This window comes from Geospiza fortis, unplaced genomic scaffold, assembly GCF_000277835.1.
Source record: "Geospiza fortis unplaced genomic scaffold, GeoFor_1.0 scaffold118, whole genome shotgun sequence".
NCBI classification, from domain to species: domain Eukaryota; kingdom Metazoa; phylum Chordata; class Aves; order Passeriformes; family Thraupidae; genus Geospiza; species Geospiza fortis.
The window spans coordinates 257,795-282,694 of NW_005054380.1; the positions used below are offsets into that span (position 1 = coordinate 257,795).

Below are 24,900 nucleotides of genomic sequence, written 5' to 3' on the forward strand. Positions count from 1 at the left end.
ACTTCTGCTTCTACCATCTGCTCCCACCCTGCCCTGCCCAGGGTTCTCCAGCCAGGACCCAGCTCTGCTCAGGAGTTTTCCCTTTCTGGATCCCAGCAGAGGGGAAGTCCCTGCCGGTGTCTCACAGCACCATATTCATACAAACAATGCAAAGCTGGAACAGACATAGAGGTGCCAACTGCAGCCACTTGACTTCTATAATAGGACTTCACATCAGTTTGCTGGAGGCCACTTCTCACAAACAGGTTTATTGCTCCCTAATCTCCTCAGGATATGCAGGCGCTCCCGGCTGCCAGCACTGGGAGGAATGAAGAGAAATGACTCAAAGTTCACAAAAAGTTCCACAAACCAAGATGTTCTTTCAAAGGACACTGACTCTTCATCGTAACAATACATCCCCTTCCCTTATAGTACAAGGGAATGATAAAATTGTATTTTTGTTTTCTGGGAAGGTGAAGGGAAGTCCCCAAGTAGAGCACAAGAGCACTGGGCCATTTTCCTCCCCTTGTGCATTTCACACATCCCAACATGGCACACAGCCTGAGCTGACCATGCTGGAACACAACTCACCCCTTGGTCTCCACCTCCCAAAAACCCCAGCAACTCCTCTGCCAGGCACTCCCAGAGCCAGCAATGCTTGGTACCAGCTCACACAGGTCAGGAGCACGGAGGATGCATTAATTTCCTGATCCACACCCACCACACAAGGCAGAGGGTCAGACACCTATAGGGAAACCCAGGGAATTCTGCTGGCCTTGGAAGGAGGGAGCCAGTTCAGACTCAGGTTCCCAGTAACTGTGACTCACTCACTCCTGCTCAGCCCAAGCCAAACTAGGAGCAAGCACTGCTCAGGGAGAGCTGCTTTTCACATTCTGCCTCAGGAACAGAACTTTGAACTTTGTCTTCTTCCTTCTCATATAAGAAATGAGCTGTTAATGACACAGAGAGAAAAAACCAAGCAGCAACTAGTCCTTGAGGATTTTGTTCCCTAGAACAACCTCACAAATTAATACTCTGGGATGGGTATAACCAGATGCAAACCACTATGGGGACAAGGAGAAGTTAATTACAACTTTTTGTGAAAAAAATTTAAGAAAGTGGTATGATGGGAAATTCTGTGGAAATTCCTTGGAAATAAACAGTTTCTTATTACAAAAAATTAGCCTTAAATGCTGCTTGCCTAGCAGAACACACTTCTCCAACAGAGATGTGCATTTTCAGAGAGGACAATTAAGAAAGGAAACGACAAATACTCTAATAAATCTTTTGGCTTTGTTACAATAATTAACAGATAAACCTTTTTTTCTTTCTTTGCTCAAGAGAAAGGTGAGATTAAAGGCCATTTTTAAATACCACTCTGTAGGATTCTGTAATTTACCCTAACTAAAATCTGTCTATCCACTCTATCATCTTTTGCCAGCCATACAATTTATTTACAGACAGACAAAAATAGTGACATCTGTGTTATAAATAAACCAGACAGAACTACAGCCTCATTGTAGCTACACAAACAAAGCACAGACTAAACCTCTGCCATCCCAGCCGTCTCCCAGGGATGTGCCAGTCCCAGCACAAAACTCCATGGAAGGAAGCAGTATCACACAAAGTGCTCAAATTCTTTCTGCTCCTTCTTCCTTGTTCCAGGCTCCAACAGGGTCCTAGATAATTTATTTACCAGTTTCTTGCTTTATTTCCAAATGGGATAGTGTAATCCTCTTTTCTAGAGTACAGTGACTCAGCCTGGGTTCTCGCAGTCCACAATGCTGACTTCATGTCTCCTTTCATTTTTCATAGTTCCTGCCTTCCTGAAGTCTGATGGTACCTGGACACAAGCCATCCTCAAAGCTCATCAGCTCTCCAGCACTGCTTCGTATCCCCTGCCCAAGACTTTCTCTTCCTTTCCCTCCCCAAAGCCCTTTCCCATCAATGAACCTTCCTGCTGCCTCTTTCTTACCTATTTCTAAGGACAGCAAGAACAAAGGCTCCAAACATCACAGAACTATGAGAAGATGCATTTCTGGAGAAAATATTTTCTTCCAGGAAACAAACTCACCAGCAGAAACAAAGTCCAATCACAGCAAAACAAAAATGAAAACAAACTCTACCTAAGCAACTCAGAAACCCAAAAGGATTTAGGTGGGAGTAGACACAGTGCCAATTGTAAGGGTGGATCAAGTTCCTCATGGCCTTACCCAGTTGAATTTTGCGAAGAGGCATCACACACCTCACTGCCCAGTGTGTCTATAGATCTTGGACATGGCCCTCAGCAGCAGTTCAGGCTGAGAATCCCCTGGCTGAGCAAGAACAGGGCTGGTGGAGGGGACTGCACAGGGGCTGATACGAGCCTGCAGCAAGGGCTGATTACAGCTAAGGCCAGTGATGTCCTGGACTGCCCTAGGAGTAAGGCCAGGAAGTTTTTATCTGTCTGACACTAGCAAGGCTGCATCTGGGTTCCTGGGACCAGTTTTGGGCCTTCACTTCAAAAAAGTGATGGGAAGAGACCAGCCAGAGATGTGTAGGAGGGAAATCAGAAAGCTGTGATCAGGATCGGGCAGCAGGAGACACTGAGGGCTGGCCTGGCTACCTGGGGGAAGGGGAAGCCAAGGGATGTGCTAAACACAGCCTGCAGCTCTTGGAAGTGCAGTTACAGTGGCAATGGAACCAAACTGCAGCTTGGGAGGGTTAGGCTGGAGGACACTGAGGGAAGCACAGCCTGTGAGAGGTCACCAAGAGGGGCTGGGCAAATCCCTATCCTTGGGGAAAGCCAGTGCTGATGTGACCCAGGGTTAGAAATAGTATTCCTACAAGTGAGATGTTGGATTAGAGACCTCCCTTCCTCCCAGCACTGCTATGGGAGGCTCTCTGATCCTTCCATAAATAGTTCTGCAAAGGATAAGCACAGAACTGAAATGTCCAGCTCTTGAGATAGAAGTTTACCAGCACCCTTCTTCCCCTTCTTCCTGGCCAACATCTGTGTGTTCCACAAAGCAAAGAGGTGTTCATTCACCTCTCATCTCCCTCTCACCTTTCCACCTGCCAGCACTTTGTTTTCTTCCTGGGCCCAGTTACCTCTACTCTCAGCTCATCCCAAGCCCCAGTACAGCCCCACAAGGCACAACATTTAACTACACCTCACTGCTGCCACCTGGGAGAGCCCCCATCCCTGCCCTCCACCTCCAGAGGTCCACTGTCCCTCTGGGAACCCATCTCACCCACGTGGAAAGGCAGCAAACAGATCTGGCTTTGCTGCTGGATGATACCAAACTGTGCCATGAATTAAGGCAGCTCACAGAAAGAACCTGTGGGGCCCAGGATGAGAGAAGGGTGACACACGGTGAGGAGGCGCAAGAAAAGAAGAAAAAGACCATCTTTTTTGAACACTGCAGCATTTCACTTGCCTTGAACCAGCAGCCCCAGTCATTCCCAACGCATTCAGCACAGAAATTGTTCCTGCTTCTGACCGGGCAAAGGGCTCGTGGACCAAAGCCTCGTCCATTTTTCCAGCTGTTCTACCCGGAGGTCTCATCCCTCCCTGCAAACCCTAGCCCGGTTATATCCTCAGTGATCAGACTAGCTCTGGAGAGGGAATTTAGCTGTGCTCGGGTTCCTGACAGTCTCTCCGAAGTGCTCGGCCCCGCCCAAGCCATTACTGCACATTATTACCTCATCCAATTCTCCCCCGGGGAGTGAAAAACACACGTTCCACAGATTAACCTCTGAGATGTACTTTAACCTGTCAGCAGAACGTATGAAAAAATGTGCCACAATATGTTTTGGAGCAATTTTAATGCTGTTTCTTAGGAAACAGCTGCACTGCTCCTAATTTCAACTTTGGAGCGTCCTCACTGGCTCACCCATTACTTAAATATAGATAAAGCTCAAGATGGGCCGATTTCAGCAAATTGTGAACCCTCTAAATCTGGAGTGACTACATGTCCATTTGGTGTCCTGGCACATCCAATCTTTGGTCAGTCAGTTGTTCCAGAGAGAAGTACAGCAGCTGGGATTTACCAGAAACACAGTTGATACAATTTCCACTTCCTTGGCTACACCTTCAGGGTCTTTTCCAGACTAAATGATTCTATTATCTCCTTCAGCCACAGCCCAGAGAGGGTAGGAAACAGCACAAAGAAGCACCTTGGGATGGTAAAATCATAACCAAAGCCAGGTAGGCTGCTCTGCAGAGATATGCACAGTTCACAGCAGAACCTCGTGGTTCTTCCAACATGGAACAACAAACATTCAAAGCAAGCACACAAAAAATCCCACAGAAATACTTAAGTCTTACAATACTTCTCCCCATTATTAAATCACTGCCCTTGCTGTTAATTTCCCCCCTTGTTTACAAAGACATTTTAACTCTGCAATCTAAGCCTGGAAGGTTTATTTTTAAACCTGCTGGTATCTAGCTGCAAATAACTTTCTGCAAATAGACACGCCTTGAGGGGACACAGATTGATTCTCTGACCCAATAAAAAAATACAAAAAAAAAAAAAAAAAAAAAGATAAAGAAATGCCAAGTGTCCAAACCTGGGCCTGCTGGAAGGCCTTGAGGCGCCTCTTGAACCGAGATGGAAGAACAAAGTCACAGCCCTTGGCAAGGAAAGCTAGCTCCCCTCCCAGATCTGGGTCCCTCCGCAGAGAACTCTCCTTGATCATCATCCTGGGCAGCTCCTAAGCAGATGTTGACCTTTCCAGAAGGGCCACGGGCACTCTGGAGGAGACCACGTCAAGACCAGCACGTTGCTTTCTTGGGTTTGACTTTTTTACAGGCAAGAAATGACAAATGGCTTCAACATATTATGTCTTCTCTCTCTTCACAAGGATAACATCTAGCAATTTTATCTCTCTCCTCACTGAAGCCAGAGTTCCCTACTTGAACCAATATTCAAAGTGTCTTTCAGTACCACCAGGATCTTCTGCCTTCTTGTAATACTTTAATTGAGAAACATGATCTACGAGTGAATCTATTTCCCCGCTGGCTACATGACAATCTGTCCTTGGCTTGTAATAGGCCAGGGGTGACATGAGAAAGGAAGCACCCACCACCACTACCAAGAGCTCTAAAATTAGATGCCCTGCAGAAGTGGCTAAATATACCATCTTCCCCAATAGTTCCTACTTGTGTGCCCCAGTGCTGAGACCTGAGGGGCACCTCTGGGTCAGTCAGGCTCAGCTAGAGTTAAACCAGGCCAGCCAAGGGCCCTGCCTGTGGGATGGCAGTGGTTTGAGGTCCCTGCTGCTGAGGTGATGAAGCACAGGAGCAGCATTAGTTCCCACTCTCAACTGAAGGCTGTAATTTTCAAAAAACATCATTTTTTCCTTCTTGCTGGAAAAAGCAAATCATCTAGTTCCTTTATTGCCAAGCAAGCACATAAGGATGATCTTGGATAATAAGCTCAGTCATTCCCAAGCAGCTCTTAAGAAAACAGTTTCCTAAAGACATCAAAATGCATCATTCTTGTTATTCACTTTCCCCATAACTCTCACGAGGCAAAGGCAAAGCAATTCTCAGAGGACAATAGTCTACTTTTTCTCTGCACAACTTGGAGCAAGCAGACTTCAAACCCTTGCTCTAACTTTGTCTAGGCTTGTTAGAAGTGTGTTCTCCTCCTCTTATCATGAGAAAGGTGCTGAACAAGGGCCTAAATCCAATTCTTCCCACACAAAGAGTCCCATGGAGTGCTTCCCCTACCTGACTGTAAAACACAAGCTGCTCTGCCAGGATGCTGTCTAAGTTCAGTAGCACAGAAAAACATTCAATTTCAAGCTAGCAGGGCTTGCTCTCATCAAGGTATTGCATTTGAAATGCACAGATCTCAGTGAGGCTCACAACAGAAAGCTTTTATTGGACATGTGCTTCTGAGGTCGTTTCCTGGGCTCCTGTAGTTAACATGAAGTCCAAATGAGTACAAAGCCTAACAGTGACACAAAGAGGATGGGGATGAAAAAATAACCTCCAAAAAGGTTAGGCAGGAATGTTTGAAGAGGAATTGCCACCAAATAAAAGATACACAGATCCATATACAACACATTTGGAACAAATTTGGTTTTTCTTACTCTGACAATTTTTTTCTAAGCATTAAAGCAATGCCTAAAGAGTCCATGAGGCTGCACTGTACAGGGAGTGCTGCAGATCTCATGCAGCAGCATGTCAGGAGGTGATTTATTGTAAATCATCTGTGGCAAGTGATGAATTACCTCATGTTCTGCTTACAGTCTGCAGAGGAAATGAAGCCCAAGGAACCTCTCTGACCTCCAGCTGCATCCAGACCAGCCACAGAGACCTTTACAGACATATGCATTAAAGAGACACACTGATCTGCAGCCACTAGCTCCTCCTTTAAAAAACCAGCACAGCCAAATACTTTTCATGCTCAAATTAATGAATCACAAAGGATCTCAGAAGTTTGGGAGGTTTTCACTGATAACCTGAAAAAAGGCAAGTAATCCAGAGGCAAGGCTCACTGTGTCTGTATTCCAGTGCTTTGGAATAGGTTTCTAGCATGCTACTTCCTATCCTCAAAACATACAAGGTGGGTACAAATAAAGACATACATATACAGTACTATGAGAAATCAACAGAAAGAGAATCTTGTTTCAACACTTCAAAGTCAACTGGACAAAACCCACAGCAGAAAAGTGTGGTCTCAACAGCCAGACCAAGTGCACAAACCACAAACCCAGCAATCCCTCCTTGCTGTAGGTGACCCAGGTTAAAGGTGAGAGATGCCAGACTGCCTGTTAGTGGCCTTTCATTCTGAGATGCTTTAGATTCACTTAGACTTGTTTTTATTTCAGTAACTGTTACCAACAGAAAAAAAAAGCCCATAGACCTTCACTGTTTGTGTTGAGAAGTAATGAATAATTGATGTTTGAAAGGAGTGCAGATTGTGTGTATAGCTTAAGTGAGAGATATTATCAATATCTGACCAAAAAAATTTTTAACATATATAAGATGAAAGTTGATTTTCCAGAGAGTTTTACATTATATTTTAGGCACATTTTGAGAATAAAGAATTATTTCAGAACAAAGTTAAAGTTACTGTGACGGTATAGAAGCCATTTTTTACAATTAATCACCCCATACAAGATCCTTGAAAATAATATAATTACATGTGCAAAACAAAGAAGGGCACAAAATTATGAAGGGGCAGAATTATGAAGTTGCAAGGTCAACCTTGGCTTTCTATGATTCAGAAACAGTTAATTCCACTCAGAGCCTTCTTAGGGCCTCCTGATTTAAGCACAAAACACAGACATTTTGATACAAAAAAGCAAAGTGTGTGGCCTTGAGATGGTGTTTCAGGGCACAGGGAGTTAAGAACCTTCTGAGAGTCCCAGAAACACCCATGCCATCAGTCATTCAGGAGAGGCAGGATTAAACAGACACTACCTAGAGCCCACCCAGAGGAAATGTGGAAACAGGGAACAGCCTCTGGATACTTCACTCAAGGCTCTACCACCTGAGATGCAGCATGGTTATAAAGGTGGTCTTATCAACCCACAAACCCTCTGCTCTCAGATCCACAGTCCCTGGCCAGAAATGGTTGGATGACGCATCTGACATCAGCCTGAGCTATTCCACTCACTAAGATGGCAGAAAACAAAAATGTTAGTTAGGTTTAACTTATATACAAGCACCAAAGTCAGTATAAAGAAGGTTTCAGAACAATACAATGAGAAGTAGAGGCATGGAGGAGAGAGAAATGGGAAGCAGAACTGCTCTTTCTGGCTCACTACAACACAAGTAATCCTTTTGAGGAGATACCCAACAGTGGAGGGACAAAACCCAAGAGTCTCTTTGTATCAAAGCCTGGCCTTGACCTCTGCTCCCAAAATAATTCATAAACTTTATTCAACAGCTCTTAAAATACAACACATGAGCAGAACACACAGCAGAGCCCTGCAGCACTCACACTTGATTCTGAAAACAGAAGGACTACATTGCTTACAGATTTTTCTAGGGTTCTTTCACTAAAGCACCACTCCAAGCATTAGCTGAATTTACTTTGTCAAATCAGCCAACCTGTACAGTTGGCAGACCAAGGACAGAGGTTACAGTCAAAAACATCCACCACTGACTTCTCCAAGGACTTTGCCTGTGACATTTTACTCAAAGGCAGCAGTCTTTACCTTCCAACACACCCCAACACTCAGCATTTCTGCAGGTCAGCTCAGAGCATCCCCACAGCCCCATCTCCATCTTCTTCACTGATCACTGGTTCCAGTTTCCCCCAGTTCCCTCAAACCTGCTGGTCAATCCAGCCCTCCTAACTACAGACAAAAATACAGATAATACCAGGGGGCCTACTGACCTCTAAAAGGCAACTGCACTGTTCTCATTGAACTATTTTTTTCAAAACCGACATACTAAAAAAATCAGCTTAAGAAAGGCACAGAGAACAGGAAATCCCAAAACAAATAGTTTGGAGGTTCAGAGATAAGCAACGGAAAACTGGATCTCAGAATGGGAAATGTTGGACAGTCTCAAAGTATGCAATGCTTCCTGGCCTGCCCAAAAGAAGCGTGATGCCCTTACTATGTGCTCTGCAAAACTGATGGACTTCTTGAGTATTCATTTCCTAGCTTCTAAATATTTGCGTTTTGAAGATGAAGAGGCAAGTAATCCTTTTGTTCCCTGTGGAGGATCATAACTGGGTTTATGATAAAGAGGACATCTGTTGCTGATATAAATTAGCACAGATTTAACACAGATAGGCCAGCTGAGCCAGAGAACAGCCTGGTCTGAAGGATTCTCCTTCTCCTTTTTCATTGCTTAGCATTTGAGGGATATTAAATCTGTCACAACCTTCACAAACCAAAGGTGTGCTGTGCTGTCATCAGTCTGAGAGCTCTGAGGTTTCTGCACGTGTGCCCAGCTGTTTGATAGCAGTTTTATGAGCCTTAAGAAAATAGAACAAATACTTTGCATAATTGAGGCACACATGCAATACCAAGTGAGAATCCACATGCAGCTTCAATTACACCCAGAGTGATCCAGGAATATGGATGCATTCCCTAGATGCTACACCTAGCAAGGGACACATCTGTGCCACAAATAACAGCAAACCTCAGGGCAAGTGCAGAGCCAGCAGCCCAGTGCCTTGTGCCCACTGCTGAGGGGGCCAGCTCTGCCTCCCCAGAACAGCTCTTCTCTCCCAGGTCTGGTTCTGGGCATCTGCATAAGGCAGGAGCTGTGTGACTGCACAGAGGAGCAGAGCTCTGGGAGCTGTGGAGCACATGTCCATAGAAGGCAGGCTGGGAGCAAACTAACACACAGCTAGGTGGGATCAGGGGAGCACAACCTGCCAAGGCACCACACTGAGAAGTCACTTGGCAGCATAAATGCATCCTATTTTCAAGCATTACATAAAATCTGCCACAAAGCCAGCGGCACACTTCATCAAACACATTTTTGTTTGAACTCACAAGTCAGAAAATTTTGTAAAATAATGTACAAGGCAAGATTACAAGGGATTACTTTCGAGATTTTGGAGCTGTTTAATTCTACATTCTCCGAGGGAAAAGATTCTTTCCCTTGCTGGAAATATCAGAATTCCATTATCTGTAAGCAAAGTTTCCCAGAGCAACAACAGAAACTCTTGGAGAGCCTGGTCTAAAAGGATCTCAGTGCCTTCATGTAGGGTAAGACACAACCCATGCACTCTTTTTCAGAACTCCATCAAATTTTGGGCTAAAGTGGCCAGTTCTGAAAACATCTACATTAAGCTCCAACTGGAAGAAGCTGTGAAAGTTCACTTACAACCTGGGCACTTTTTCAGTGCCTATGTGGAAGGGGGATTTTGGAAACTGAAGTCCTCTCTAGAGTTACTGCCTACTTGGAAGTATAGTAACAAGGTTTCTTGAGATTTGGCAGCTGTTACCAAACAAAAAGCACCGAGTGCTTAATAGACAGCCCTGGCTTCCCTCCAAAGCAGGCTCCCATCAAGACCCCTTTTTTCTGGGAAAACCTGCTCCTCATCTGAGATACAAGCAATGCAGACTCCACATAATTCCATGCACTGGGGACAGGAAAAGCAAAACTAAATCCTCTGAGATTCTGTCCTTTGTCCCATGGAGGATTGGTCTCTTTAGGAACCAGTGATGAGGAGGACAAGAAAGGCTGCTCAGAGATGGGAGAGGGAAAGGTGGAAGAATCAGTTCTCACTGAACTGCTGAGAGGCAGTCCCATACTTGGTCCCAGTAATAAAGTAATTATTTATACTTATTAAAGTAATTATTACTACACCCCATTATAAGAGACCCATTTAAACCACAAGCAAACAGTCTACAGGAGCACCTGCAGGAAAGGATCAAGCTCAAAGGTGAAACTCCAGGTCAGGACCTATTTTATTTTCTCATGGGTTTCAGTTTCCTTTTTTTGTTTGTATTTAAATAAAGGCTACATTTCTGCCAGGTTGAACACATTATTCCACACTGCAGCATTCAAAGCACAATGCATCACTTAGATATAATTCCCCACACTCCCCACATTTTCCCATGTTTGATTTCCTCACTATCCCATCAAAAGTTTTGTTCTCTTACCTTTATTACTTCTGGGGCCTGCTGAATTGAAGCTGGAACAGAGTCTCTGGAGGCAGCCCCAGCATGGCTTTTTTGCCCTGCAAGCAGGGACTGTGAAGGAGTTGCTAAAGTTTCCTGGAGAATTTGCATCACTTCCCTCTCCTTGGACAAACTTCCCTTGCCAGTCTGGAATTCCACCAGCTCCTGGGCAAAGTCCTCAATGCTTCCCAGGATACGCAGGAGAAGGGCTTTGTCATCCTCTTCCATTTTATGACCGTTGGTTTCCATGATTTTTGACAAAGAAGAAGGGGGATCAGCAGGTTTACTTTTGGGTTCAAGAGCCAGAGGTGGAGCCTGCCTACCCTGCCTGCCAGACACCTGCAGTGAGGCAGGCTCACCCTCCTTCCGAGAGGGTTCCCTCAGAGTATTCTGCATTTTCTGTGAGAAGCTCTCCAAGTCCAGCAGCAGTTTGTCTATCTCCTCCTTGTCCACCCTGCTGCATGTCTGGGATCCTTTGGGGACAGCAGCTTGGGCACCCCCCAGCACAGGGTCTGACACTGGTTTTAAAGGAGCAGTTTGCCCCGCAGCATCTCCCACCCTGGCCCGTTCAGCTTTAGCATCAGCAGCAAGGTCTGAACCAGCAGTTCGCTGGTAGCTGTGCTCCAGGCTCTGCCAGCCCCCCTTCTGCTCTGCCTTCTTCTCTGTCCCCGCTGTTCTGTCCCCATCAGACTCCTCCTCGATGTACAGCGCCTCGGCGGCAGGTGTGCAGTCGCAGGGGCTCGGGGCTGGTGGCTGAGGTAGAGCCTCTTTCACAGCTCTCCCGCTGCTCTCTGGAGGGACAGCAGGCAGGGAGCTGGAGGTGAAGCTCACAGTACCTGTCTGGATGGACTGGGAGGTGCTTGTCACCTCACCCTGACCTGGCAGAGCGAGAGGAACTGCACTTGAGGATGGCAGCTGAATGATATCTTCATACCTGGGTGGCTGCTCATCACCAAATACCGGGGGAAAGGGAGTTTGCTGCAAGCCATGGAAACAGTTCATCAGCTCTGCCCAGTCACTTGATTCCCTCTGCCCTGCTGTCTTCAGCTCAAAGGGCAGCTTTTTCAGGTAAGAAGAAAATCTTGTCATCAGATTCATGTATATCCTCTCCGAATTAGCCAGGGGATCATTGCTGCTCCCTCCACCAATGACATCTGCAGATTTCTTCTTGATGCAGTGCTTGATTATGTCCGTGCACTTTTTCAGATCCTCTGAGCACTTGAGCAGGATGTCCAGGCACACCTTAATATCCCCACCAGAAGAACCATCTAGCTTGTGTTTTTCTAAAATCTGGGTAATGAAGTTTTCTTCGGGGAAGGAATGAGGGCAGAAAGGAACCACAGGATTCATGGCGACTTCTGGAGCATCACTGCTCTCCTGCCATTTCTCCACAGGTGAGGGGCTCTGCAAAAAGCCACATGGAGGGCAGTTCTCATCATTGTTAAAGTGCCCATAAATCAAGTCAAAATCAAAGGATCGTCTGCTGAAAGATTCTGACCGAACTTTCCTTCCCTTTCTGTAGGCCACATGACTGGAAGAGTTTTTGAGCTTTTCAAAGGAGAATTCCTTTATTTTACCACTGGCAAGGTTTATTGCCTCACCAGTAATGTCTTTTAAACTGCTGGAAGCTTGCACTGAAAAGCCTTTCTTGATTCTTGGATTATTTGGGAGGATTTGGTGATAGTCCTCATTTCCAGCCAAGGCAAGACCATTTTCCGGAACAGGAATTTTATGGCCCAGGTTGGCATCTTGGACACTGACCTCTGCACAGACACTGTGGTGAGCTACTATGCAGGTGAGTCCCTGTTTGAGGAGCTGGCAGGAGCCTGTGCAGTAGTGCACAGTGTGCTGGGAGTGCTGCTCCACCAGCACACTGCTGTAGCAGTTCACTGAAGTCACCATCAGCCTGTAGCTCGCTGCCATAGCACAGACCACGCTGGGAAATGAGGCTGCAAAACTCACCATGAACTCCACAGGGAAAAGCTCACTTTTCACAGCTATACCAGATTGGATGAAAACATTTAAATGTCAATTTGAAACATCCAAACTGTGTGAGGAGCTACTGCCTTGGAAGGCCCTAGAGAAGTCTGGAGTGGTTTCAGCAGTACAGTTACAACAACTAGTGCAACTTGCATATGGTTTAACTTTAGGCACCTCGATGCTCACATTCCATGCTCAGCAGAGGTGCAGCACAAGCTGCTCCATTTCCAATGGTCCAGATAGCTTCTCCAGCAGAGGCCATAAAATCCAGTCAGTTTTAAGGCAGAAGTGACAAGTCAGCAATTTCTGTTTGACCCTTTTTCTCTCTTTTTGGGTAGGTCAGTAAAAGGTAGGTAACCCAGTAGCATGTGCAGAGAAAAAAATCCACAGTGTACTTGGGAGATTCCTCTCTCACACTGGTGACACAGGTCCCTGCAACAGAAATAAAGGTGACAGTCATTATGATTGCCATGTATTGTGCAGCCTTGTCTACTACCAAACATCTGGCACCAGACAGAACAACCAGCACACAGGCCTGCACAGAACAGAGTAGGCTGATAGTCTTCTTTCACTCAGATCTACCATATAAGAGCAGTGCTGAGGAGCTGGCCTATATTTATACACAGGCTGTCTGTGTGCTGCCATTTTAGCAGCTCTATTTTAGCCACTCATTAATTTTTTTCAGACTTGCTTTTTTTCCTCTCCAGACTGAGCAAAACATTACCTTTAATTCTAATAGAGCAAAACATTTTGATCCTGTTGTGAATTTCTGCCTTTCGTTTTCCAAGACTCTAAAGATAAGGCAAAGGGCAGGAGAGAAAAGCACTTTCAGGATTTCCAAGCTCTCTGGATTATAAAAAGCTGCAAAAAGCCTGCAACAAAGTAGCTGAATGCCTCTAAGAATGCAGTCTTTAGTAAAGGCCACATTGGCTTCCATTAGCCTTTCACCAAGGTCTCTGAGACCATAGCAATATATTTTAAGGAGGAATAACTGTTGCTCTTACAACCCATAAATAGCAGCATATTTAATGCAGTAAGTCCACTGTTGCAGACATTGAGGATGGTAACATTTGTATAAAGGTTAAGCCTATGAAAACTAGGAATTGAGTGTTTTACACTTAGCACAGTCATTTCCAGCTGCATTTCCTATTATCATGGTCAGAACTGCACCACAAAAAAATTCAAAAGCTGTTTAACTTTGTTATGAAAAAAAGCAAATCTCAGATTTAAGGGTCTTGAATTTTAGACATTGCTTCATCTTTCTTTAATACACGAACAATCAAATGAAAACACCCCAGTGAAATTCTGAGCACCCTCTATTCCTGTACAAACAGAAATCTATTTAATAAAACATTATTATATCACACAGCTAAGTCACTCCACAGCACAGGTTTATTTTGGTTTCTTCAAAGGCAAATATCCAACACTGTGAAAGGCCAGGCCTGCACCTGATGAAAGAACTGCCCTCCCTACAGTTCCATCCCATAACTTAGCTCAAAGCCTGGACAGACACAGCCCACACAAGGCAAGTCCCCTAAGAGTCTGGTGCTGTTGTAATTACCCACTGGGGAGAGCATAAGTCTAAATGTTCACATTTTACATATTTTAAAGCCTTCATTTAAAATTGAGAAGCACTGATTCAAGAGTGTTCAATGGAATTTGTGATGTGCCACGTCTGCTCACTGCAGTTATGTGGAGTGGCACAGGTACAGAACCCTTCCCACTTTGTTCTTTGGATTATATAAGGCATTGAAAAGATTGCATTCAGGACAAAGAGCTAACTGCCATGCTGGGCTCTGTAACAGGCTGCCACCTGCCCATCCCAGCTGCAGGCCAAGCAGCTCCTCAGCTCCTCCTGTCCCGGCCTGCCCCCCTCCACACCCACTGGCACTGCCCCAAAGCCCCTCCAGCAAGGGAGGGCCCTCCCGAGGGATGAGCCGAGGTATGAGGTGTGTCCTTTGTCAGGGAACAGCAGTGGTGCCAGCTGTGCCCCTTCCCCTGGGAACAGCAGTGGTACCAGCTGTGCCCCTTGCCCTGGATGAGCCATGGCACAAGGTGTGCCCCTCCCCAGGGAACAGCAGTGGCACCAGCTGTGCCCCTTCCCAGGGAACAGCAGTGGCACCAGCTGTGCCCCTTCCCAGGGAACAGCAGTGGCGCCAGCTGTGCCCCTTCCCAGGGAACAGCAGTGGTGCCAGCTGTGCCCCTTCCCAGGGAACAGCAGTGGCACCAGCTGTGCCCCTTCCCAGGGAACAGCAGTGGCGCCAGCTGTGCCCCTTGCCAGGGAACAGCAGTGGCACCAGCTGTGCCCCTTGCCCAGGGACAAGCACAGGTACCAGGTGTGTCCCAGCCACTGCAGTGAGTCAAGGTGCTGGTGGAGAAAGGGCATGCACAGAAGCCTTTTCACACCCTGAGGTGCTCACACCATCACTCACAAAGCCAGGGAACACTTCACACCCTCCACTCACTCCTCTCAGGCTTCACTGCCTCGTGTGCTGAACCCTCTGCTGGACCAGAGCCACAGTTTAACAAGGGCTGTTGGCTCCCAAATGCCTTCATGGGGTGTCAGGAAACTCATGCTAGGCCACCAAGAAGTCCACTGATCCATGACTCCCTTCAACACATCAGAGTAAGAGGTCTGCTGCTTTTCCTTTCCTCAGCCTCCATCAACTTCAAACAAACCTTCTGGCATTTCCTGAAATGACTGCTATATAATCTTTAGAGAAAGGAGAGGCCTTCAGGACAGCAAGTTTGCTGAAGAATTAATATTGCTTCTCAAAAAGCATAGGACTTCCTGAGGGCTCCTTCCTCCCTCTGTGTCATATGCAGCAAGGACAGACTGGTCTTCTTTTAGCAGCAAAGAACAGTTTGGGTTTATACTTAATTTGGGCAATAATTACATCTTGATTAAGTTATTTCTTAATTAGAGTAATAATGTATTACTCACTGTCTCCTACTCTGTCACTCCAGGGTAGTTTCCTCCCACCACTGACTAAGCCGGTTTCTCTAATTCTTTAAGCCACCTTCAAGCAATGAAGTTTTCCTGTCTGTAAGGTTATTCCTCCAAGGAAAAGGTCTCCTAGATTCCCAACCTAAATGGACTCGTTTTTTTTTTTTTTCAACCTTGTATTGCCAGCTATGCCCAATAACAATTTTAGGTGTTTATGCAATGATTCCTGCACTCTCTCATGCCTTTCCACTTTGCCTGTATTCCTCTGGTACCATCACAAACCAACACAATGCAAACACAAATCTGCCCAGCCAACACAAGGATTGCTGCCTCCTGCCTCCGCTGTCAGCACCTTTTACTGCTGCATCTGAGGAGGAAGTAATCAAACAATCAATACACAACCCCAATATCCTCTTTCCTACCACACTAACTAATGTATTTTCAGTAATTATTTACTAATTGCTTTATTATCACTGTCTGCAGAAACATGCTCAGGTTATTCAAGGGCTGGAGCAGCACAAATCCTTACAGATGCAGAGCAGAAATTTCTCTCCTTTCCCACTGCCTTGCCCAAGGTAGGACATGCTCAACTTGCAGCTTTATTTGAATGTGATCCCTTAAACGTGATCCAGCACGCAAACCCAGGCAGGACAAAGCCTGAGAGAGGAGTATCCCTGTTTTCAGATCTGGGAACATGGCCTCAAGCTGAGCTTCAGTTGTGACTCTTGGTGGGTGACTAAAATCTACTATTTATAAGCAGAAGAAAAGCCCAAATGCATCAAGAAACTTTCCTACTTGGCTCTTTCCAGGCTGCAACTTCATTCCAGTTTGACTCTAGAGCAGCCCCCAGTTCAGAACCACTGCAGAAAGATTCTGTAACTAGGATTGCTGCCACGAAACCAGCCCAGCCCTGGGGACACAGGACTGGCTCCACAACACAAACTGTGAATGAATAGTGCTTCTTGTGTGACTGCAGAATAATGCTTTATGTCAGTCCTATCTCTGCAAGATGACATGAATTACTTTCCAAAGGAAAAAATTATTGCAGATACTAATTATATAAAAGGTTATTCCACAAGACACACAAGAAATTCTATTCATGCAAAGATTATGCAGAAGTTAAAGAATTCAACAATGACAATCTGTTCTGATTGGGACTGTCAGCCAGCACTTGCAAACTGAAGTCCAGAAAGCTACAGGACAGGGCTCCAATGCCTCTCACAGTCTCTAACTCACCAAAAGTCTTCTTGAACCCTTATCAGCAGCACAAGCAACAGGAGGTAGAAGCCACCATAACACAGTATTGATTCAGCCAGCTTTCCTGCACAAGGACATGGCCTGAGCATCACTGTGGAACTGCTTGTTTCTAGTGCAACGTGTGGTAGGACCAACCCTCCAGTTTGGTACTCTTGCAAAAGAAAACGAAGACAGAACAACTGTTTTGTCATTTGGACGGTCACCAGTACAGCTTCAGGGATATCACCATGCCTGTGTAATCAGGTGCCAGGTCTTACCCCCTTAGAAGGGCTTGTGGTATCAAAAAGCAGCATTTAACTGTATCTTCTTATTTAGAAATGATTGGGTTTTGTTTAAAATTTACTGAGCAAAGCAGATTTGGGAGCAAGCTATATGGATTATAGAAGAAAAAAGCAGGTAAACAACAAAGTAATGTTTCTTTCCAAGAATTTTTTTTAACAAATCCAGTTCTGATGAATTAAGTGGCAAGTTTACAACCAGACACTTAATAAATTATTCTGGATCACAAAGGAACTGATTAACAACTCGCCATGGCTTGCACAACTTTTTGCTTCTCAAAAAGGAACAGGAGATTAAAATGAGTAACTTTTCTTTCTATGCTGAAGAAGTTCAGAAGAAAAAAAACATCTGAGTTGTTCCTTTGTCCTGTACTTCTAATATATTTACAGCTTATAATATTTTTATGTGCTTAGTGGCAACAGAACTATTTTGTATGTAGGACTTAGGTGGGAAGTGCAGCTTTTCAGTCCTCAGGACCAGAACAAATTTGATGCATGTGCACAATTTCAGGGACAGTAGAAGAAACCACTCACAACTGCACCTGCACAGCTTGGGGATTACAGGGGTTTATACCACTGACACAGCAACCAGAACCTTTAGGATCTTTATTTCTAAAAGGTTTTAGCTACAAGCTATTTCATGTTTTAGAAACTGCAACAAACTGTGATGGCTACAAATCCCAGCTTGCCTTGTAACCCCGGTTAGAGGACCTGACCTACTCCAAGTAAGCACTTCTATTTGAACCAGAGGACACTTCCTCATATTCTCAAGTGCTTCAGTATTTAATTACACACATTCCAGAAAAAGGGTCATCATTTCCCATTGAAGTACGTTCAACATCAGGTTCCACAAACAGCTATCCCACTTTCTTATAGTGAATTAAAAGAGCTTCCAGGAAGACAAATTTCCTCACCTATAAGTACTAACACAGTACAATCAAATCACCTCTTAGCATTTTTCAAGATTGCCAGAGAGTCTGAGAGATATCTTCAGTCATTGCTATAAATCTTTGTCTGAGTTCTGTCTGTAACTTGCCATTGTTCTTACAAAACCATGGCAGAGGTGGGATTCATCTCACCTACACAGCCATGAAGTGTTTGGTGCTGTCTGTAGGCACTGCAGATAGGGAAGCACTTCAAAAACAAAGATCATCCCACTGAGTTTAACAATCTAGTTTTGAGATGATGAGTTACATTAGACAAATCCCATCCTTCAGGATTACACAAGAACACAGGAAAAACCACTTCTGTCTCCAACAGTGGTTAAATGGCAGTGCTCAAGGGGCAGGATTAGAAAAACATACTGTATTCCCTAGGAGTATTCTCCTGGCCTCCAACTGCTCCCAGTTCATGAGAACTGTGAGCTGGATGTGGGTTTGTGTGTACTTACTAACCTCTGGAGGACTTCTCTCCTATTTCTCTCTTGAGCACCCCTGAATTCAACAGAAATTTTTTGCAGCCTGAGCATCTTTTCACAAGACTTTCTACCACCCACCACCCCTTTCCACCCTGTCACTCACCAGCTTCAGTATGCCAAGATCTTGTGCTGATACATTACACAAATACTACATCTCCACGGTCTACACTGTCCACAGCATTCCCAAATTTACAGAACTCCATGTCATCCCTCTGCCTTCTCTTAGCTTACTCAGTTCTCCTAGTGCAGAAGCCACTTTGCACCTCAAGCATTCCCACTGCCCCTCTCATAAGCTTTTCTGGTTCAATTACACACTTTAAGACACAGGAACCCCAAGTGGGCAGAGCATTCAGGAAAGATGAGAACCACAGGCAGAAATTAATTTTTGAGCTGCCTTTCAAAAAATCAGCACTATCCCTATATAGTGTTTTCCCCTTTCCAGCCTCACTGCTTTCAGATAATGTATTCTCAAGTGTCTGCTCTCATAACCACCTGGCTTAGCTCACTCTGTCCTTCTTCCTACTTGTCTTCCAAGAGGAAATAAAGATAATATTGTCTTTTGTAAAATGCTCAGAGATCTACTGAGAGAACACTCTATTCAAGAGGAAGGTGTTCACTTTTAGAGATCAGTATTTTTATGTAGCCTCAGAAAAAAGGTTCAGAGATGGGCAGTAGTAATGACCCCGAGGTCTTGAACAGCTATTCTATGAGGAATGATGGAGCAGGATCAGGCACTTCAGGTTGGAAGAGAGGTGATTTCAGAGAAATAGAAATCTCCAAAGTCATGAATAGCATGGAAAGGGCAGATAGGGTCTGACTGCTCACCTACTCCTCAGCACAAGAACCAGCTGGTCAGTGCCCCAAGGAGCAGGGTAAAACAAGCACACACATGCAGCAAACCTGGGAAATGTCTCCTCAAAGGATGCCACGGACCCAGAAAGGTTCTGGGGAGCCAAGGGGCCATGGTTTTATACCTCCTCTGTCAAAAGCCACCACCTTTTTCATGCATGCCACTTGACACCCTTTAATTCTTGCTGTGCTGGGGTGGCAAAATAAACAGAGATATTCCCATGGCTGCAGATTTCTATCCTAATCCTTCCCCTTATCCTTCCTACTTCCAAACATGTAATTTCCACACTAAGTTCCAGTCTATTTGGTTACTTTTTTTACAAAAGCTCTTCAGTCATGTATTTTTCTGTAATATTAACTACAACTCTTTGGAGAGGGGAGAATGTCTGCCCCTAACTTTGGGAGGGTATGTTATTCATTACACAAAAACACTATGGATTTACACCATGGCATGCTGGTTTGCTCCCTCTTCTTCTCCTAGAGATGTCATTTCTATTTACCTTTTTTTGTTGTTTTTGACTGCTGCTGAGCGAGTTTCACAGAGCCTTATCTGCATTACTTAAAAGATCTCTTTCTTGAATGGCACAGATTCTCATGAGCTCATCACTGCACAGGCACAGGGAGTTGTTTATCCCTTGTGCACATTAGTTTATATCTGCTGGTATCAAGTACCTACAACCAAGTACTGTGAGAACCTTCTGCAACTGCAGCCAGCTTTTGTTTCTGCTACCCTACTTCTGTGATTTTCAGCATATACTGTCACTTTCTTACTCAGCCTCTCTTCCAGGCCATTTATAACTTGGTTTAACAACACAAGCCTTAACATGGATCCCCCCCAGGAGTGAAGGGTGATCACTCTTCCCTAGAAAAGCTGACAGTCCTTCCTAGGCTTTAACCAGGTATTAATGACTGAGAAAGCTACACTGCTGCTCCATGGCAGTTCACTTCCTTTAAGGAGCATTAACAAAGTCCTTTGGTAATCTCTCTGAAAACCCAGACACAGCAGATTATTTGCTTGTTTGTCTCTCATGCCTTCTTGTCCAAGAGCTCCAGATCATCAAACTTTACCAGCTGTATCTGGACTCCAGCATTCCTGCAGTGACCCATGGAGGTCACTGCAATGGGAACACTTATCAAGGCAGGCTTCCAAGCAGACATGACCTTGAGCCTCACTGTCCGTGGCAGGACCATTAACACTGCTCTGCAGTCACTGTGCATGCAGAGAAGTCAGTTTTTACACTGAGAAATCTGTTTTGCTAGATTTACCCTAAAGAAAAATAATCCCCCAACACTAAGTTAAATACAACCTCCCCACATTTACAGCAGCAACATAAGGCAAGCCCACCATTCAAAAATATCTGGGCTAGTTTCAATAATAATAGTATTTGCTGATTTTTAAAAATAAACCTGGGAGTAGACCATAACCTATTGTTTTAAAATATTGTCTTGCAGTTAGTGAATGTAATATTATTCAGTGTAACTCCTCCAAGTTAAGTGACAGGGTTATATCTAATACTCCAGGGCCTCTATTCCCTTCACAAACAACAGCACAGAGTCCCTGAACATGAGCACACCAGAAACTGCAGAGGAGCACCAGTGCACAGCTTGTCACCGGGGCTGTCAGCTGGGAAGGAGAGGAGTTAACAGTACCAGGAAAGATGTCACCCTTTTCAGCTTTTCTGAAATACCTTTCTTCAACTTTCCATTTGTACAGTCTTGGAACTAAAAGTGACCAGACAGGAATTTGTGCCCCATGAGACTGGTTTCCAGTTAGATGAGACAGCAAGAGTAAAAGCTCACACGATTTTTCCACGTAACGCCAGCCCGTTACACAGAAATACTTTGCCAACTAATTATTGTTCCAGCCCCATGTCTGTGTAGACCCACCAATCTTGCTCACTTAGCAGGACCCAAATACATTCACAAACATGCTGAAGTTTAGCAAGGCACAAGAAAAAGAAACATTAACGCCTGAGCTCTGACACACTGACAGAAAATAAGGTGACAACCAGTAAAACACTGGAGGTGAACAAGCTTCAAAAGCACATAATTAGCAAGGCTCAGGGCAGAGGTCAGAAAGACTGCTTGATTAAGTAATGTGTCTCCTGGCTGCTTATAACCGTATATGGAAAGAGATAATTTCATATTAGCAAGATAAATTTATTGTCCCTGGAATGTTAAATCAGCATTAAGGGTATCCATTCACTTTACACGAATTAAAGTGATTTTATTTAAGTGCTAAAATAACAAAGGAAGATTTGTGTCCAAGACAGCATTCCCTTGGTCATCAACTTCTGCTGACACTGAGGTTACAATTTACAAATTCCCTGAAACCATTTTTGGAAACTTACTTGGAAGTTAAATTTCTCCTGTAGCAGAATAGCCATCTCCTAATGGTCTGCAGAATAAATACACTTTTCATTTAATAACAACTGAAACAAAACAATTGTTTTCATTTATTGTCCATCTATTCAGAGCTCTTGCATTTCTCATTGCTTGACATATCCAACTTCAGGTCTCACATGTATCACATTAGAGTCACTCAAACCCTCAGGCATCCAAAATTTTGGGTAAAATTCTCTTTGTCTAAGATGATAGCCCATTTCTCCAGGGCAGCCTCAGTTCCCAGCTGGAGTACTGCTATAGCTATTCCATGGGTCAGCAGCAAGCACAGTGACACAAAAAAGCTCCAACTCTGCTGCATTGCCCCGCTCTCCTCCGAGGCACAGCCCCAGGAGCTGCCATTCCCAGCAGCCATACCTTCCACAAGCCCATTCCTGCCAGCCTCCATCTCACACTGGGAACAGCAGCAGCTGTTGAAATTACACCAAAAGGTGCAGCATGTCCTGGCATTCAACAAGTCTGGCACTGCTACAGATTTTTGTGCCTGTGCCTTCGATAAGCCACCCCAGAGGCACAGAGCAGTGTGCTCAAACCAACGCACAGGTTAAGGAAGTATAACTTTTCTGTAGCCCATCCTCTACCAAGGAAAACTAAAGGTGTTTTAGCCTGACATCCCAGTAAGATTGAGGAAATAATTTCTCCTGTGTCTTTATTAACCCAGGGAGATTTACAAAACAACAATGAAGCAAAGAGAATTTCCATTAACTTCTCTCTTTGCCCTGTGTACTTAAATAGAAGCAGATTAAAAAGAAAAGCAATACAAACAGAAAAAAAAAACCAAACAGAAAACCAGATAAATGTAAAGATTACCTCACTTTAAGTGGACAGCCGTGTTCACATCTGTGAAGCTGTATATTCTTTAAAATTAAGTAATTTTTAACTAGCTTGTGTTTTACATGTATGACCTCGGGTATTGCCTCCTGCACCCTACCCACACACTATTCTGCAGTCAGAATTACTCATTTCTCCATCAGCAGAGTATTTGCATGCTAATCAAATACTGATTAATTGTTAACACGGTTAATTACCAACATATTTTTCGATAATATTTTCCAGTACTATCCTCATTTTATTCTGCAAAGAGATTACATCTGTTTCTGGTGCTCAAGCCCTGATTTTCCAAAGTATGAGACGTGAGGGAGTGTTTCATGTGGCCAAAGAAAAGCACCTGCTTAGTCACAACTGCCCTGGCAGTCCTAGCTCAGAAATTCCACAAACTAGACCCAGGGACATAAGCAGCAGAGGAAATACAACAGTGAGTTCTGCTGGAAGAATCTTGTCCCACAAGGCACACGAAAACAGCTCTTTATGACAGCACTCAGCTAGGTTAATTATGGATGAGAAAATTCCCCTCCTCCTGTAGTTCTACTTTGCTGTCCCGTTTCTGACAGAATTGGAGCACAGGATCTAAGCTCTAACTGAACCTTCAGGAGAAAGCCTGGTCTTAGGGAAAGAAGAACATGCAGTCACTTAAGTCAAATCAGTATTGGAAAACATTTACACAACGAAGGCAAAGCAGGCCTGCACCAGGACGTGCCAAGTTCAGAGTTACTTCAGGCAGGTTTTCTGTGTAATTCAAGGGCAGAGAAGTTCTCTATGGAGAACGGTCCTTACTAAAAACAAAAAACCACCAGCCAACACTCACCCCACCCATGAAAAAAAGGGAAAACAAATTCCACCATGCAGCATCATATTTATACCTCCAGGGCTGGCAGCAATGAGTGTCAGACCGCAGGGCTCCACCACAGAGCTTTTTGAACGGCCTGAGCCACATTATTCATCACCTGCTCCACAGGTTGCAGCTGAAGGAAATGAAATAGATGCTTTACCAGAAAATCTCTGCAGTGTTTGGCAGTCACACACCAGTCAGCTGTAATTTGAGGAGCTTTGCCCACAGCTACCTTTAACATTACACCTCTGTGTAAATTACAACTACAAAATAATATGATGTGACAGTGGTTGCAAAAGTCTAGGTAATGGAAACGGGCCGTGTGCCAGCAGGGAACTTTGACTTTCCTCCTTCATTTTCAGGCAAATATAAATCAGTTGCAACTGATACACAATATTACCCTTTCCAGATATATAAATGCTGGGAAAAAACCCAAACAACCCACCACTGTCTCATGCTTCAGTTTTTCAGAATCCAGCAGACATTAAACACATAATTTTACATAACAAAGTCTAACAGTACTGACAATCTCCTCAAAGTTCTCACTAAAATAACCTCCCCCTACACAACCTGAGAGAGCAGACCTGCCAAGCCTGAGAGATTGACAAAAAAAAAACCAAGAGAGAAGGTGACTTAAATAAATGGTTATTCAATTTTTGGAAGAGTTATTTCCTGAAGCAGGCATCACGTCATGTGAGCTAAAGCCATGAGACCACCACCAAGAAAAAAGCGTCCTGCCTTGCAGGCAGCACTTCAACAGCAAACAGCCTGGGGGACCACCTGCCTCTGGAATCCTTCCCCAGCCTACATTTCTGCAAAGATGGGAGCATAGAGCAGCACACCTCCCAGGCTTTCCCTCTTCAGCAGGTAAAAGAGAGTTAATATAATTAGTCCCAGGCTTAAAAATATTTACATTACTTGAGACCAACGCAGTCTGATGACCTGCAGAGAGAATTACTCCGGCAGGAACACCTCCTTCATAAATCATTCCACTCGTTATTCAAACTCAGTTTCACAAGTTTATGCCCAACTTAATCTCGAATTCATCTGCCCGTGAACCAAGGAGTCTGGTAGCCAAAGCCGTTCCCTTTCTCGCTCATGAAGAAATACATCGGGGAAAAAAAACCTGAATCCTGCTTTCACGACCACGTATTCATTCACAGCTGCAGTGAAGATAATGGAAGGTCCAGCTACCCGGGGTACTGGGGCAAGTGGTCACAGAAAAAGAACAGCCTGAGGACTCTTCACCGGAGTTAACCTCCGGCTCTCAACAGCCAACACCTCCGGGCCAGCCCGGGCTGGGGACACGCTGTGCTCAGAACCTGCTACGCCGAAGCCCCTGGGGACAACTCTCCGGGGACAGCGCACAGCCCCGACCCGGGACACCACGGAGCCCCGGAGCTTCCATGCGTGCGGAGCGAGCATCGCCTCCCGCGTACGCCCGGCACTGCCGGCCCCCAGCGCCCTCAGCACACCCCGCCCGACCTCCAGGAGCGAGCCAGCGCCCACAGCGGGACCCCCGCGCCGGCTCCTC

General features: G+C 44.9%; 2 protein-coding genes across 2 annotated transcripts in view; one reads left to right on the top strand and one right to left on the bottom strand.

The window, feature by feature from the left end:
• Positions 1-24,900, bottom strand: part of PPP2R3A (protein phosphatase 2 regulatory subunit B''alpha) — a 49,712-nt gene that overhangs the window by 24,349 nt on the left and 463 nt on the right. Inside the window, exon 2 of the mRNA XM_014308674.2 lies at positions 10,549-12,978. Coding sequence (XP_014164149.1) covers positions 10,549-12,531 — 1,983 coding nt within the window. The 5' untranslated portion in view covers positions 12,532-12,978. The remainder of the gene's footprint in view (positions 1-10,548; positions 12,979-24,900) is intronic.
• DBR1 (debranching RNA lariats 1) overlaps positions 24,465-24,900 on the top strand; it is a 13,185-nt gene continuing 12,749 nt past the window's right edge. The window contains exon 1 of the mRNA XM_014308650.2: positions 24,465-24,573. Coding sequence (XP_014164125.1) covers positions 24,465-24,573 — 109 coding nt within the window. The remainder of the gene's footprint in view (positions 24,574-24,900) is intronic.